Source organism: Melospiza georgiana, chromosome 1 (genome assembly GCF_028018845.1).
Source record: "Melospiza georgiana isolate bMelGeo1 chromosome 1, bMelGeo1.pri, whole genome shotgun sequence".
Classification (NCBI taxonomy): Eukaryota; Metazoa; Chordata; class Aves; order Passeriformes; family Passerellidae; genus Melospiza; species Melospiza georgiana.
This window is the reverse complement of record NC_080430.1, coordinates 65,134,064-65,148,685: the sequence shown is the minus strand read 5'-3', so window position 1 is coordinate 65,148,685 and position 14,622 is coordinate 65,134,064. Positions and strand designations below refer to the sequence as shown.

The following is a 14,622-nucleotide window of genomic DNA, read 5'->3' as shown; positions in this document are numbered from 1 at the left end:
ATGTAAGTATCTGCTAAATTATGTTAGTTTGCTTTATAAATACAGCATGGAATTTTTGATAGAATTTTTTTTTTTTTTTTACTAGGGAAGTGATTATTTAGTACTTGAATTTATCTTCAGCCTTTCTGAGTTGTCTGTGGTTTGGTATAGTTTTTGAGATTCCTCTTTATGGAGTGAGCAGGATAGGATGTAATTAATCTGAGTTCTGATTTTTATCAGCTTTCATATTGAAAGGTCTTCCATATACCTTCAACATAGTGGCTACAAGATCGAATGGAACAGTTATAAATAAAAATCAGAAAAACAGTTATAAATAAAAATCAGAGTTTCTTTCTGAGTTTTGTTAATTTCTTGATCTTTTAGCATCTGCAGTTCTGTACCATCTCTTACTGCTGTTTGTTCCTTCTGTTTGGCTCTGGCTGTTTTCATTTCTCACAATTAGTCTATTCAGGCATCCAAGTAGAAACTTAAGGCTCCAGCAAAAATGTAAATTTATTCTTTGACTAGAAAGATACTTGAGGAGAAAATAGCTTTGTGAGCTTTCTGCTTCTTAAACATTCCTCTGCAGAGAAGCCTAGACTTTTCAGTATGTGTTATAGGAAACAAGTAGGTATCATAATGCCTCTTTTTTTGACATTTTCTCTTTTGCTTTGTGGCAAAAAAAAAAAAAAGAATCTTCAGCGAATTTTAAATTCTGTTGTTTTCTGGTGTTCCTAAAGTTTGTATATCACTTCTGAAATGTAAACTAGAAAATGTGCTGAGACACTAAAATGGTAACCTATATCTTAATTGATCTGGACTGGAACAAGAATAAATACAATTTGAAGTGAAAAAAAAACCCCAAGTCTTTGTAAAATACACTTGCTTTCTTGGTCCTTAATATCAATTTGGCTGTACTTTACATTGCTTTCCAGCTATATTCTCTAATTTCAGATTCTCATGGGTTGATTTCATGTCTTCCATGAATGGTTGTTTGTTATTTTATGAGATCCTGTAAGAGTTGAGCATGTTAATGAGATGATGAGTAGCAGCCAGTGGGACTGAAATTGCTCAAGAGAGGGGCTGCTTAATAAAACAGGCACCAGGCCACTTTGTGCCATTTGCCTGGGTAAATGATCCTCCCAGTGCAACAGCCAGGGACATGTCTGGGTAGGGAGCTGAGGTGGAGGGACAGGCCTCGGGTACTGAGGGAGGCAGCATCAGAACCACAGCACTGTTCACCCTCTCTGGTCTCTGACGCCACAAAGCTGTGTCCATTTTTGGAAGGTGCTACAGGATGGACTGAGCGTGCTGCTTCATGGTGCTGACACCTCCCCTTGCCCAGGACAGCTCTTATGGCCAGCAGAGCTGCAGACAGGAAGGACAGGTCCACTTGGGTCTCCTAGACCAAACCTCTTAATGTGACAGGACAGCATCATGAGCAGACGTAGAACATTCTGGGCCTGCATTGCACCTGGGCTGCTTGTCGTGCTGCCCATCATTTTTGTCATAGGCTAAGGGAGGAAAACTTAAATACATTGTTCTGCCACTCTTCTTATGATCCTGACACGCATGAAGTGTGAGCTTTAAGCAGCAAATGGGAGAACAGTTTGTGTACTTCCTCCCACTGAAGCAAGTCTTTGCAAAACCTGACTCTTGACCTAAACAAGTGTTAAGTGTCTTAAAAAAACAAAGAAGTCGATTCCAGTCTGAAGGTTGCAGGTGTGGGGAAAAGGTAAGAAAGTTACATGTAGTGGTTTGGGATAGATACAATTCCTTTTAATAAGTTTTAGAGCATTTAAAGCCTGTCTGTCATGGTACCATTTTCCCCCATAATTTATAGTGTAGTAACCTAGTTGAACATGAAATTAGCTGTCTGTCAACTCTAATAAATAATTATTAACTTAATTGATGAGCCTTTAATTTCTCTCACTTCAGACCATAAGTTGTAGACATTCCTTTTGCCTTGTGAAAGATGTCTGTAGTAAATTTATTAGTTGCAATGTTTTCATCTAACTTCAATTTCTATTAATAGCAAGAAAATTAATAGCAAGAAAATCCTTCACAAAATGGTGTTAACATTTCGAGTAGTTGTAAGTACATCCCAGGGAAAAATATATACTGTTAACATCCATCTTCTTTCTCAGGTGGTGTTAGTGCCTAGTGCTTTCCAGTCACTACCAGTGGGTAAAGATTCCTTGTTCCCAGCTGTATTTAAATACAGTTTAACTGTGTTAACAGCTGTTGCTGAGGAAGGTTGGAAGTTAGGATATCTGAGGAGGAAAAGAGTGGTGTTACCAAAATGTTGCCTAGACCATGATCTTCTGTCTAATATTTTGAATTTTTGTGTAACTGTAGTCTTGTTATTATAAAAATACTGAAACAGAACCTTGATTGTGTTCTTAATCTGACTCGCATTCAAAGGCTTTTTGCAGTCAGCGGAGTTAAAGTTATCTAAAATTGTTTTTAAAAGTAAACATCCTTTCTTTGATGAGTAAGAGATTTTCACTCTTCACATGAGTATCCTTCACGTGTCAGACCTCAGGCTATGCTAATAACAACTCTGCCTTTATTATTTAAGACAAAATCAAGGGCTTTCCACTTGTTGCTTTCATTTATAATTGTTTTGTTGAATCTGCTGCTGCAGTGGTGCCTCAGTAATGCATTCAGCAGTGCAGCAAAGACTAATCCTTTTGTTTGTTGGCCTTTGCTTCAGCTCTTCAGTATTTTTAAATGTAATATCTGCTATATATGGTTCTGAGGTTCCATTTCATGCTGGTATGTGTGAAGGAGAGGAAGACAGTATTATTATACATGAGAAATTATCAGAGGAGGGCTTTTTAGGTATCAAACATAGAATTGGGTAAGGTAACTGTTAGAAGTGGTCATAGAAAGAGCAGAAATCCCCATACACAATTAAGCATGTCACTTCTGAGATGTTCTGCTCAGTTCCATTCTGTGGCAAAAGCATTTTAAATAGCAGATTAACTTGCACTTCCAAGTGGAATAGTTGCTTAAAAATTCATTTTATGAGATGGGAATGCAAAGGTGATGTTTGTTGATTTAAACTTTCCAGATTGCCACAGATGAATATTTTGTTTTCATACAGTTTATTATTTCATAGCAAATTCTTGGTAACTGATGTGAACTAGTGTCAAACTACTTTGAATGATTTGATAACAAGTAAATGTAGGTTTAGGTGATTTTTGAATGCTTGCCTTAGTTGTTGGAGGGGGGTTGCTTTATTTTGGGCAAGGGACAGTGGTGAAAGCCTAGATTTTCTTTTTGCTGTTTCTCTTTTTGTATTCCTGTTGTCTTGGTAATGGCATTAGTTTTTCTTAAGAAACAAGCAAAATTGATTTTGCTAACTTCTAATAGTGCTATTTAGAGATGAGGAAATTCTTCATTTCAGCTTTGTAATATTTGCTATTGAATTGTTAACAACTGTCCTGGACACTGACTTTATGAAAACCACCTTTTTGTAAAGCTGGCTTTTGGACTTTATTTCAGATAACTGGTTAGTGTAGTACAAATATTTTCCCCTCTTTAGTCTGCCATCAGATTACAAGCAGCTGAGTGCTGTTGTTGGTTACTTGAGAAATTTAACATTCTGCTGTACAATCCAGGCCCTTAATGTTTCAGTGTGATCTTTTCATAAGTGCTGTGCAAGGTTGCATTTTGCTGCTGAAGTAAAGCAGTGTTGCATGTATTTTATAAAATTACTCCTTCCAGTTTGTCTGCAAAACATCATTAGGTATGTTGAAGATGATGAAATTGGTATGTGTATGGCTGTACCCCTACTTTCAAAATAAGATCTGACCTTTGGCTTCCTTTGTTCATGCCTTAAACATTTTAGCTAATAAAATGTTAGCATAAATGGAACATCATTTTAGCCCAGGATGCCAGAAAGAGAAGAAGTTGTCCTTACCTCCTGTGGAGACAGGATCTGTCAATATTAAACCATATATGCTGGGAATCCCGTGTTCTTCTGCCACTATTAAATGACCTCTCAGTAGCTTAATTGGTACATGATTAGTCAGCATAGTGTTTCTTGGCAATGTTCCACATACATATGTATTTTTGTAAGAGACAGATGCATTTATTTTGTTCTTTCATTTTTAGTTACATGGGAATTGGGCTTTCGGCACAGGGTGTGAACATGAACAGACTACCAGGTATGTTTCAGTTACTTACATTGGTTTTTAAAATATGCTTCAGCTTTGGTAAGCAAGAGAGTGTAGCATGACACCTCTGTGTTGTATCTATTGCTGGAGTTATGTAACACTTGCAGCTGAAAAGTTTAACTTTTACTGTACATTTACTCCTATACTACTTCTGTCGGCTCTTACTTTTATTTTTAACATTATGAAGATATTTTTTAGCAAACAAATATAGTATAAAATTTTCATTATGTGTCCTGATAAAAAATGAAGCTATAGATTTCCATGCTCTGTATGCTGGATTTCTAGCAATAAAAATGATCTACTGTGATAAAAACTCTGTCAAACATGGAGGGAACTCTCCTTTTGTCACTTTCTGTACCTTTACCTTTCCAGCCTTCATAGTAAGAGTGTGTAGCCTAGTTTTAAGTTTTGATTGTTCCATTAACGTGCATGGTCACGGACACTGTCTAGTTAACAATTGTCTGTAGTATCTCTGAATTTGTATGTGTATACATAAAAAACTGGGTTTTTAACAGATCTTTAAACATGTAAAAAAATATCCACCCAAAACCAACCGACTTGAAAATACCAAAATATAAAACCATGTTGAATTGACCTTCAAGTATCTGCATTTCATTACTTTTGAGTTTTAACTTTCTTACCAAATGCTCTGGTAGAGATCCACTGCAAGTCCCCATTACACTGTGAGCCCACCTAAGGCTCATGAATTATTAGTGGGTGGCATTAGGTTTGATTTAGGATGCTATAATTATCAAAGATACTACTAATGAATGCAACTGCAATAATTTGGGGTTGTCTTAATTTACTGAGAGGTGCTTAATATGGTACCAGCTGAAGCTACTGATGATAAACATTAAGGGTCTAAGTGTGTAAAATACTTCCAAATTAACCTGCTAGGCAGCAGCTTGACAGAAGAGGTTCAGTATTGACTTGCAGAGAGTGTAGATAGGTATTTATAGAAGAGCACAGACCAAGATTGCTTATTGTGAATTTCACTGAGTAGTGAAACAGTGTGAAGCTCCTTAAAGATTCTACAGCTTCTTCACCTGCAAAATCAGCACCATATTTGCATGCATAATGACTAGCTCTTGGCTGTGATTTTCACCTGTGTTGCTAATTTTTTCCTTTTATTTAAAATTTATTTTTATTTTCAGGGGCAGCATAGCTAGTTACACTTTAGTCTGGAGATTCTGTTATTATGCAGAGGCTGCTTGCTGCTGAATAGTCATTGAGAATAATCAGGACTAGAAATATGTTTCCCCAGAGATGCCTGTTTGGTTTGTAGCCAGGAAGAATCTGATTATGACATATGGTAGCAATAGTTTTGCAAAATGAAAGGGAGAACAGGAGAATCTTCACTGCTTTACTGGGACATGTCAGATCTGTATATAGCTTTTTGAATTTCAGCATTGTAGCTGATTATATTTTTGGGGTTGGTAATACTGTATGTTGGAGTAAAGAGAAAAATGTGTTATCTGAATTTGCATTACCTGTTATATACTACAAATGCAATTACTTATTCAGCCATTTTGATAAAAGAAGTTGTCATTTTAAAGATTACACAGTGGCTTTCCTAGATAAGAAATATTAGAAAGCAGAAGGCTGAGCATAGTAATTAATTGTGTTAGCCTGGCTAGAATATACCAACTTAGCACAGCCTTCAATTTATTTAATAATGAAGAAAATGAATAAATTGCAAATGCTTTTGTTCTCTAGGTTGGGATAAACACTCGTATGGTTACCATGGAGATGATGGCCATTCGTTCTGTTCCTCTGGAACGGGACAACCTTACGGCCCAACGTTCACTACGGGCGATGTCATTGGTTGTTGTGTCAACCTTATCAACAACACCTGCTTCTACACCAAGAATGGACACAGCCTGGGTATGCAGAAACGCTGCCTTTTGTGACTGCACTATATCTTTATGTCTGGTGTGAATAGGAAGCCCTCTTCACATAAGGAACCAAGGGTTTGAATAGTTCTTTTGATAGTTTGATAGTCTATGAAGTAATTAAAGAACTGGGAAAAATAATTTCTTCTGTGCCGTTAGCACTAACATTCCTTGTGAATTTGGGAGGATTGGTCTTATAGCATCTCTTTCCACAGGATTTGCATTAATGAACTCTATTACTCAATCCACAAATAGTGCTTGATAGTCATAAAGTAATAGATAATAAGAAAACTGAAGATAAGGAAAATGGATTTAGCTAAAATTCCTTGCTGCTGTAGGGGGAACACCCAGCCTTCACTAAAACCTTACATTGGATGCATGTTGTTTCGAGCATATGTTGGAGAGCAGTGTATTTTGGATTCCCAGTCTGGAGTCATTCATAGTTGGGCTAAAGCCATAAATTATAAAAGTTGAGCTAAAATTAAGTCCATTAAACTCATACAGTAAATTGTAGTATTAGGCAACACTGCAAGATAATTTTTGAATTTGAAGATGTCAGGAGTGGGTGGAGTTAAAAATTTTTATGGAATACCTATTTCAGTTACTTAATGTAATTTAATGAGCCAAGATATAGAGTGTAAGGAAAGAAAAAAAAATTACTTCTTGCATTAAGAAAGGAGTGGGGGCTTGGGAAGAGATCTTGGAATTGTGCTGAGGGGAGCAGGAGCTTTGAAGGGAAAAACCTCAAAGAATAAGGTTTCTGTGATGGGTAGAAATGCGATAAGGAAAGGAAAGGAAAGGGTAGCATGAAATGAAGTAAGAGATTATTGAGATAGGTGATCTTGAAGTTGCTGTTCTATTTTCTTACACTGGCAAACACAATGTAGGTTTGGAAAAAGGGGGAAGGATGTGGTTTAAATTCTTTTCTAGCCTCCCTGAACGAGACTGACAGTTTGTTTGCTCAGGCTTTGAGCAAACACATCTGACTTGGGAGTTTTCCTGCTTCTACTCACAGCAGGGCTTAGGAATCTCCTCCTGAGGTCAGTTCCATGTAATCAATTTTGTGATTATATTCTTTCATGATTTAATGTTCCTTCTACATTGAATGAGTCTATATACCTTGAGACCTAGGGCAGTGGGACACTTGAAGCATGCACTGTGTAGTTGTTTCTTTTGGCATCCTGTTGCAGGATAGGTCCAACTGGAAGATATGGGGCTTGTGTTTGCCCTAATCTTTAACTGGGGTAAAGCTGAGAAAAGCAGTCTTACCTTTTTCCCTTTCTGAAACATTCACAATGTGCCTGCAGAGAAGTTGCATCATGTAATCAATTAAAGAGACATGAATGTTCTCACTACCCTTATGGTCACCTGAAAGCGTGAGTGAGCTAGGAAGGCAAGAGCAGAACTCTCCTTTTCAGTGGTAAAGCAGACTGGATTAGGGCAACTCTGAAACAACAGTGCAAAAGATTAAAATCCATTTTTAGAGGAGACCAGAATGGCATAGGTGAGAGGAGGCTAATAAAATGTCATCTGTCAGAGACTGAGTCTGACAAACACTTTATGGATTTCACAAGGAAACCTGACAGTTGTTCTGCTGTCATGGACTTTGCTAGCTTTAGCTTCTGGCATGAGAAAATTGATTCTGTGTTGAGTGGAAAAAGAAATCAGAAATTTTGTCTGTCTCACTGAGTTGTTGCAGTTGCTAGTTGTCCAGAATTCCTGTACATTTGTGACTTGGAGGACATTTATGTTTCTTCTCTGGGCCCACATATTTGGCCTAGAATTTAGGAAGTCTCTGGCTCAGCCTGGGATTTGATGCTGCAGAAAGAGCAAAGCTGTTATCCTGCAAGTGTGAAATCCTGGGTTGAGAAGAAGCCCCAACCAACCCCCACCCCACCCCCAAGACCCCAACTCCTACATATCACTTAGTCATCATTTATTTGTCATGCCCACAGCCTCCATTTTGGAAAAGAGCAAGCTGGATGCCAAAATTGCCAAATAGAAAAAATGGTATAGCTTAGAAAAAGATAAAGTAAGAGCAGGGAATAAATAAAATGATAGCTTTGAGATATGATGGGAGGAAACAAAGGAAACAGATTCACTCAGTATTCCATCCTTCTATCTCAAAAGATGTGTGTAAGGAATCCAGATGCTCTTGAGGTTTGAAATCCTGGTGAACAGCAGAGATTGAAAACAGGGATGGAATTTAGGACAAAAGGTTAAAAGCTTTTTTTTCATCTTAAATTTGAAAAGGTGGTGGTACAGAATAAATTGAAGTTTGAAGGGATAAGTGGATTTGAATAATTCAGCATTAAAAAAAATACTTGCAACAATAAAGGAAATTCTGAAATACTGTTATTATTTGGCTGTCACAAGGAGATTACTGATGTGGTTTTTTTTAACTGAAAGCTTCCCACCCCCTGAAATAGCCTGAAGTTCCTGAAGTGTATAGAGGTCATATTTTTCTCTAATCCTGAGACAGCAAAATCACTCCCTTGGTTTTAAGGGTAGATGGATGTTTGTAATTATGTAAGAAGATATTAAGCTGTTCTGTTTGAAAACCAAAGCATGAGGGCATGGATTAGAGTGAAACACTTGCAGGCTGGTTTGGAGTATTATATATATATGCTGCTTGTGTAAAGAATGTGAGTGAGTATGAAGAAAAGTAATAGCAAACAAAAAAAGACACCATTAAATCTTGATGTTGCAGCATCATGACATGGAAGTGAAAAGGTATTCTTAGATATCCTTACCTTTCTTCTCTAAATTTAGTATGTAGCTAGAACTTTCAGACTTTCTAATCTGCCTATCTGTATGAGTTGCTAAGTCTTATTATCTATTTTGAAAAATTAAGGGCAATTTAAGTATTTTTGATGATTACTTTTTGACAAATACTGCCATTTATTATTTTAAAAACATGAATTGTGCATAAGCATCATGGGTTTCACCATACTCTGCTTATTTCTGAGATGGTTTGAGTGAGATTTCTGAACAGATAATAATACTTTAAGAAAATGAGGTTTGAATCCAGACACGTGGAAATTAATCCTAATTTTCTCTTTATTACAGGCATCGCTTTCACAGATTTACCGGTAAGATAAGTGCATTTTCAAACAGTTTTCCTTTGTGTCTTTAAACAGATGTTTCAGATCAGACTAGCATTTACCCTGTGCTTGTTGGAATCACAATGATAATCTTTGTAGCCAGTTTAATATTAGATACTTCTCATCATGATTTCAGTGGTGATTTTTTAATTGAAGGAGAAGGTGTTTTGGTTTTACGCTGATCCTTACAAGAGGTTTTTCCTTTTCAGGTTTTTTTTGTTTAGCAGAATAATAATACATGCAAATAATTATTACATGCTTTGGCATATTCAAGCCTTACATACAAAATCAGAGCTGTATTAAACACCAACATGGTGGATGGCTGCTTGAGATATTGTCACTTTAACTCATTCTTGATGCCTGATTTTCACAAGTTTTGCTTCATAGAAACAAATGTATCAATTTTTTTAAAGCTGCACATATCTGAAGTCTTGTGGCTTTTGAGTCAATTAAATTGTGCTTTCCTTAAAAGTGGCATCTGTTCCCTATACTGCTGATACAGGCATGATACTGCAATTTCTTTGGTTTTCTTCTCATCCGCTTCATTTCTGATTTAATCTGTTTAAGGAGCAGTGTGTGATGCACGTCCACCTGGCCAGCTACTCCCTTTGTGTGGCCTTAAGAGGCAAGGACAGATATTAAGGAAAAATGAAGTCAGTAACCCAAGGAGCCTCTTAGTCCTACCACAGGGTTGAGTGTTTTGTGTAGGAAACCACTGCCACTGTTCTGGATCTTCAGGTTGCTAGCACATGGTGCCAGCTCAGGAAAACTGACACTATAATCTGAAGTATGAGGCTGAACCTCTTTTTAGAATCAATGGTTTCCATCTCATTAGAAGATTTGAGACTTGTGGTTTGTTGATTATTTTTGACTAGGTAACAGTATGAGCATGTTTATTTAAAAAAGCAAATGGTGTATTTGTGGAAATAGAGGTAAGATTGGCTTGGGTGTGGCTTGAGAAACCAGAGTATTTTTCATTTCACTGGATTCTCTGGGCTCCAGAGTTCCTACTGACCTGTGTGTTGATAACTTCTTAATGATAGCTTTAATTTATTTAGCATAATAGTTCTGTAGATTAACACCCTGTTATACCATACCACCATTGTCTGCAGTGTAATTATGATGTAGGTATATTTATTACATAAACTTCAAAAAAAATTTAAACTCACACACACACACACACACACACACACACAAGACCCCAGTAACAAAACCCCATTCACAGTGAACAATTGATTGCCTTGCCATTGCTGGGATGCTCATTATATTTAAGAAAAGTACCTTTATGCCAAGGCAGATTTTACCTTTCTCATATTTGCCATATTTTAAATTTGCATGGAGACCTAATTTCATCAGAAAATAAAACTGAGACAACAATAAATGCTGTTCAAGTATTTTCCTAGATGCAAGTCCAGGAATTCACAAAATCGTCAATGCATTGTTACATTTTTATTGTTAATTTGTAAATTAACAATTTACAATTGTTAATTGTAAATTAACAATGCATTGTTAATTTTTGTTAGGCACTACAGTTGGACTTTGAGGCTATTGAGTTTTCTATCCTGTCAGTTCTTACCACTAAAATTCAGTGATGTTTTAAGTATTTCACCCTAAAAGGAAAATGGCCCGCTTTATAAGTTTAATTTCTTTTCTCTTTTTAAAGGAAAAGGACTGGTCTTTAAAATAATCAAAAATTGTTACATAATATTTTGTGAAATTTAACCCAAAAGTTGTAACATGTAGCACAGTTTAAAAAGTGTATTTTCTGGCTAGAATGTCAGTAAGATTTTCTTTTTCCAAACACAAAGAAATTGAGTACTGGGAATAAATTAGTCAGTCATTGTATTGCTGTATTGGCAGAAGCTGCTTTTACTGCTGGAGTACCCTACTAGAAGCAGTAAGGTTATTACTAGAGGTGAAAAAAAAAACCCAAAACAAACCCACAACAGTGGGGATTTTAGGGCAAGTGTCAAAAACTAACTAAAATATTTCTTGCAGCCAAACTTGTACCCTACAGTAGGGCTTCAAACACCAGGAGAGGTTGTGGATGCTAATTTTGGACAACACCCATTTGTATTTGACATTGAAGACTATATGCGAGAGTGGAGAACCAAAATTCAAGCACAGATTGACAGATTTCCAATAGGAGATCGGGAAGGAGAGTGGCAAACAATGATTCAGAAGTAAGACTTGTATTATTATTAGTTTTTTTAAAAGTCATTAGTTGCATGATTTCAGAGTTCTTTAAAATATTTTATCTATTGTCTTGTGCAAAAAGTGATAGATGCTATTAAAAATTCATACAAGTAAGTTTGTTACCAGGTTTGATAATAGTGTAAAAAGGAGTATGAACAGACTTTGTGGCACAGTTGTCTGTGTCATTAATAATTTGGACTTTATAATGATGAGTTTAGGACTTCTGTTCTAATTTGTCTTACCTAATATGGACTGGGGAGTTTGTAGGAAAGTTGTTGTGGTTGTAATGGGCAGTTTTAATACTCTGGGCTCTGGAAATTTCCCTTTGCTTTCTCAGCCTTCAGCATGCCAGGTTAAGTTGTGTCTCATTAGTATTTCTTGGAAAAATGGTGGTTCTGACTTTGCATTCTTTATTTTCTCTGTGAAAACAAAAACTTAATGTGCAGCAATTTCACTTCAGTGGGAGTAATGAGAAAAAAAAACCAAAACAGCTTAATTAGCAGTTAATTTTTGAACTGACCCTGCCTTTGGGTCATGAATAATTGTTACTAAAATTCATCATAATAAAGTTATGTTTTTATTATTTTTAAAAATTATTTTTCTGTACAATGTTTTGAAGAATATACTGACTCTTAATTGAATTACGTTTGTCTGACTTGTACAGAAGTCTCTGCATTTCAAGCTGAATTTTTCAATTCAGCTTATATTATCAAAGAGTTTTGACATTCAAGAGTTCTTGGTTTCTTACCTGTATTTAATGAGTATTTCTGAGTTTTGTTTTTGTTTATTTTTAGAATGGTATCATCTTACTTAGTTCACCATGGATACTGTGCAACAGCAGAGGCATTCGCCAGATCCACAGACCAGACTGTGCTAGAAGAATTAGCTTCCATTAAGAACAGACAAAGTAAGGCTGGAAAGCACGTTGCATCTCTTTTTTCGTCCCTTAAACAGATACTGCATAAAGCTTTTTCCTAAGCAGCATTGTAAAATTGGCTTGCAGCACTGCTCCATAGCACAGTTCTTTGCTGTCATCTAATGTTACACGTGTATGAGCAGCTGGGTATGAAAAATCTGCACAGTAATACTTTGTAACTTGTTTGTTGTAGCAGAATGTGGTAAATTATCTGTTGTCTTTTCTCTCGAATGGAAAGTTGTGATATATCTGAAACAATTGTGTGTAATGTCTCTGAGTGTTTGTGAGAGCTAATGGTTAGTCACAAACAGGAATATAAAACTTAGTCGTGACAGCCATTTGTATTTTTATCTGAATGTGAAAAGGGATTGAGTTTAGAGAAGGTTTTATAAGTTAAATGAAACTGCTTACAGCTGTGAGGGGAAGAGGACAAGGACAACTAACCGCAGTTCAGTTCTAACTTGCCATGCCAGTGCTGTTTGCAGCCTGATGGAACAGTGCCTTCCCCTTCCATTTAAATCCCTGCTCTATGACCATCAGCATTTGTGTTACTGTATGACATACCACATGGGGAAACTGCTTTGGTTGTAAAACAACACATTTGTTGGGGTTTTTTCATTTGGATCAGTTTCTCTGTTGGTGAAGAGAGCTGGGAGGCTGTTTGCAGCTTGAGCCAAGTTACAGCCACAGAAGCATCAACTAAAGCAGGAACCTTTGTGAAAGATTTTGCTCAGCTGTAGTTTGATTAGAAGGATGTGTTGTAGGTGAAAGAGACTGAATTTTTGTTTTTCTTAGTCAAAATTGAACCTGTAGGAGTGCGATGTAATTTGGATGTTCTTGAGTGACAGTAATTTGAAATGTGCTTATTTATAAAGTTGTGAAAATGAGAACTAAATCGCAGAAGAGTGTCTGCAGTCTTATTCTAGCTCTAAATGCAGAGTCTGACTACAAAGCAGTTGAATGCTGGCAGTAAATAAAAATACTGAGTTCTCATTTAGATACATGTAGGTGGAGTGCAGTTCTTAAATTTTCCTGTTGAACATTTTAAGCAAACATGATCTTTCTTTACACTATTTTTTTCTAAAAGGAAAAAATCTTGTTGATTGATGGTTGCAGTGTCTTTTAATCATTTATGTACGTGTATTAATCCGTAAGCTGTCCATTTAACTGATGTTGGTTTTGCTGAACAGAAGTTCAGAAATTGGTTTTGGCAGGATGAATGGAGAACCCATTGAAACAACATAACAGCTGTATCCAAGTTTACTAGAAAAAAATCCTAATCTCTTATTTGTTTTTTGGTGAACAGGAATTCAGAAATTGGTTTTAGCAGGAAGAATGGGAGAAGCCATTGAAACAACACAACAGTTGTATCCAAGTTTACTAGAAAGAAATCCTAATCTCTTATTTGCATTAAAGTGAGTCTTCAAATTATACAGATGTGTGTTTATAGATGGCACAGTACCTTCTGAGACAAGACAGTTACTCATTTAAAGCTTTCACAGAAATTTGTACAAAGTTAAGCAGCGCTTTTTAGAAAATGTGTGTATTTCACTTTTTTATGCTCTTCTTATTTGCTACATGTTTAACTAGGTTTTGTCATCGAGGTCCTGGTTTGCAGCATAATTCACATCTCCCTGTAAACTTTTCTCTAGAACTAAGTTCTGTAGTTCTTTTTAATGAATTTAATCCCATTTGGGTGTTAAGTAAAACTTAAAATGGAAACTGATACAGTAGCACATCCAAGAAGGTTAAGAATCTTGATGGCATAAGTCAGTCTGTTCCTCCAAAGCAGTGACTGACTTTAAAGACCAGCTTAATTGAGCTGTTTCATTCCATGCCACTTTACTAGAAAACTCTGGCTAAAACTGTGGAATTCCATAATCCCAAAGAGTTCTCTTGGCTTCCCAGGTACACAATAGTCACCTTCATTCTGGCATTTTTACTTGCCAGCTGCGCTGTTCTCCAGAATTTTGTATCACATTGCAGTGTTTGAATGTGGGAAAAATGCGTTATCTCCTCTAAGAACAAAACACTTTAATTTTATGTGCAGTTAAATAACTGGGAATGTGTTTGAAGTCTGTCATGCTCAAGTGCTGAACACAATTCACGTGATAGTACTCCAGACTTATCACAGAATTCACAAAATGCTAACATTTTGATGAAAGACTTCACTCAATAGCATCAATTTTATCTTATCTTTTCCTCAGTCTGTCTAAATTTTGCCTGTTCTATTGAGGCTACTGAAGCCTTAAGCATAAAGCAGGAGTTCTGAGCTTCCTTAAAGTCCATAGTAAAACCTCCTTATCTAAAATGGAATTCACAAAGAGCAACAGCCTCTAAAGGAAGGTTTG

At 36.4% G+C, this 14,622-nt stretch overlaps 1 protein-coding gene across 1 annotated transcript in view; it reads left to right on the top strand.

Annotated features, from left to right (window-relative positions):
• RANBP9 (RAN binding protein 9) overlaps positions 1-14,622 on the top strand; it is a 38,841-nt gene that overhangs the window by 15,729 nt on the left and 8,490 nt on the right. The window contains exons 3-8 of the mRNA XM_058033102.1: positions 4,102-4,154; positions 5,880-6,047; positions 9,125-9,147; positions 11,158-11,342; positions 12,150-12,262; positions 13,578-13,686. Of these exons, the coding sequence (XP_057889085.1) occupies positions 4,102-4,154; positions 5,880-6,047; positions 9,125-9,147; positions 11,158-11,342; positions 12,150-12,262; positions 13,578-13,686 (651 nt within the window). The remainder of the gene's footprint in view (positions 1-4,101; positions 4,155-5,879; positions 6,048-9,124; positions 9,148-11,157; positions 11,343-12,149; positions 12,263-13,577; positions 13,687-14,622) is intronic.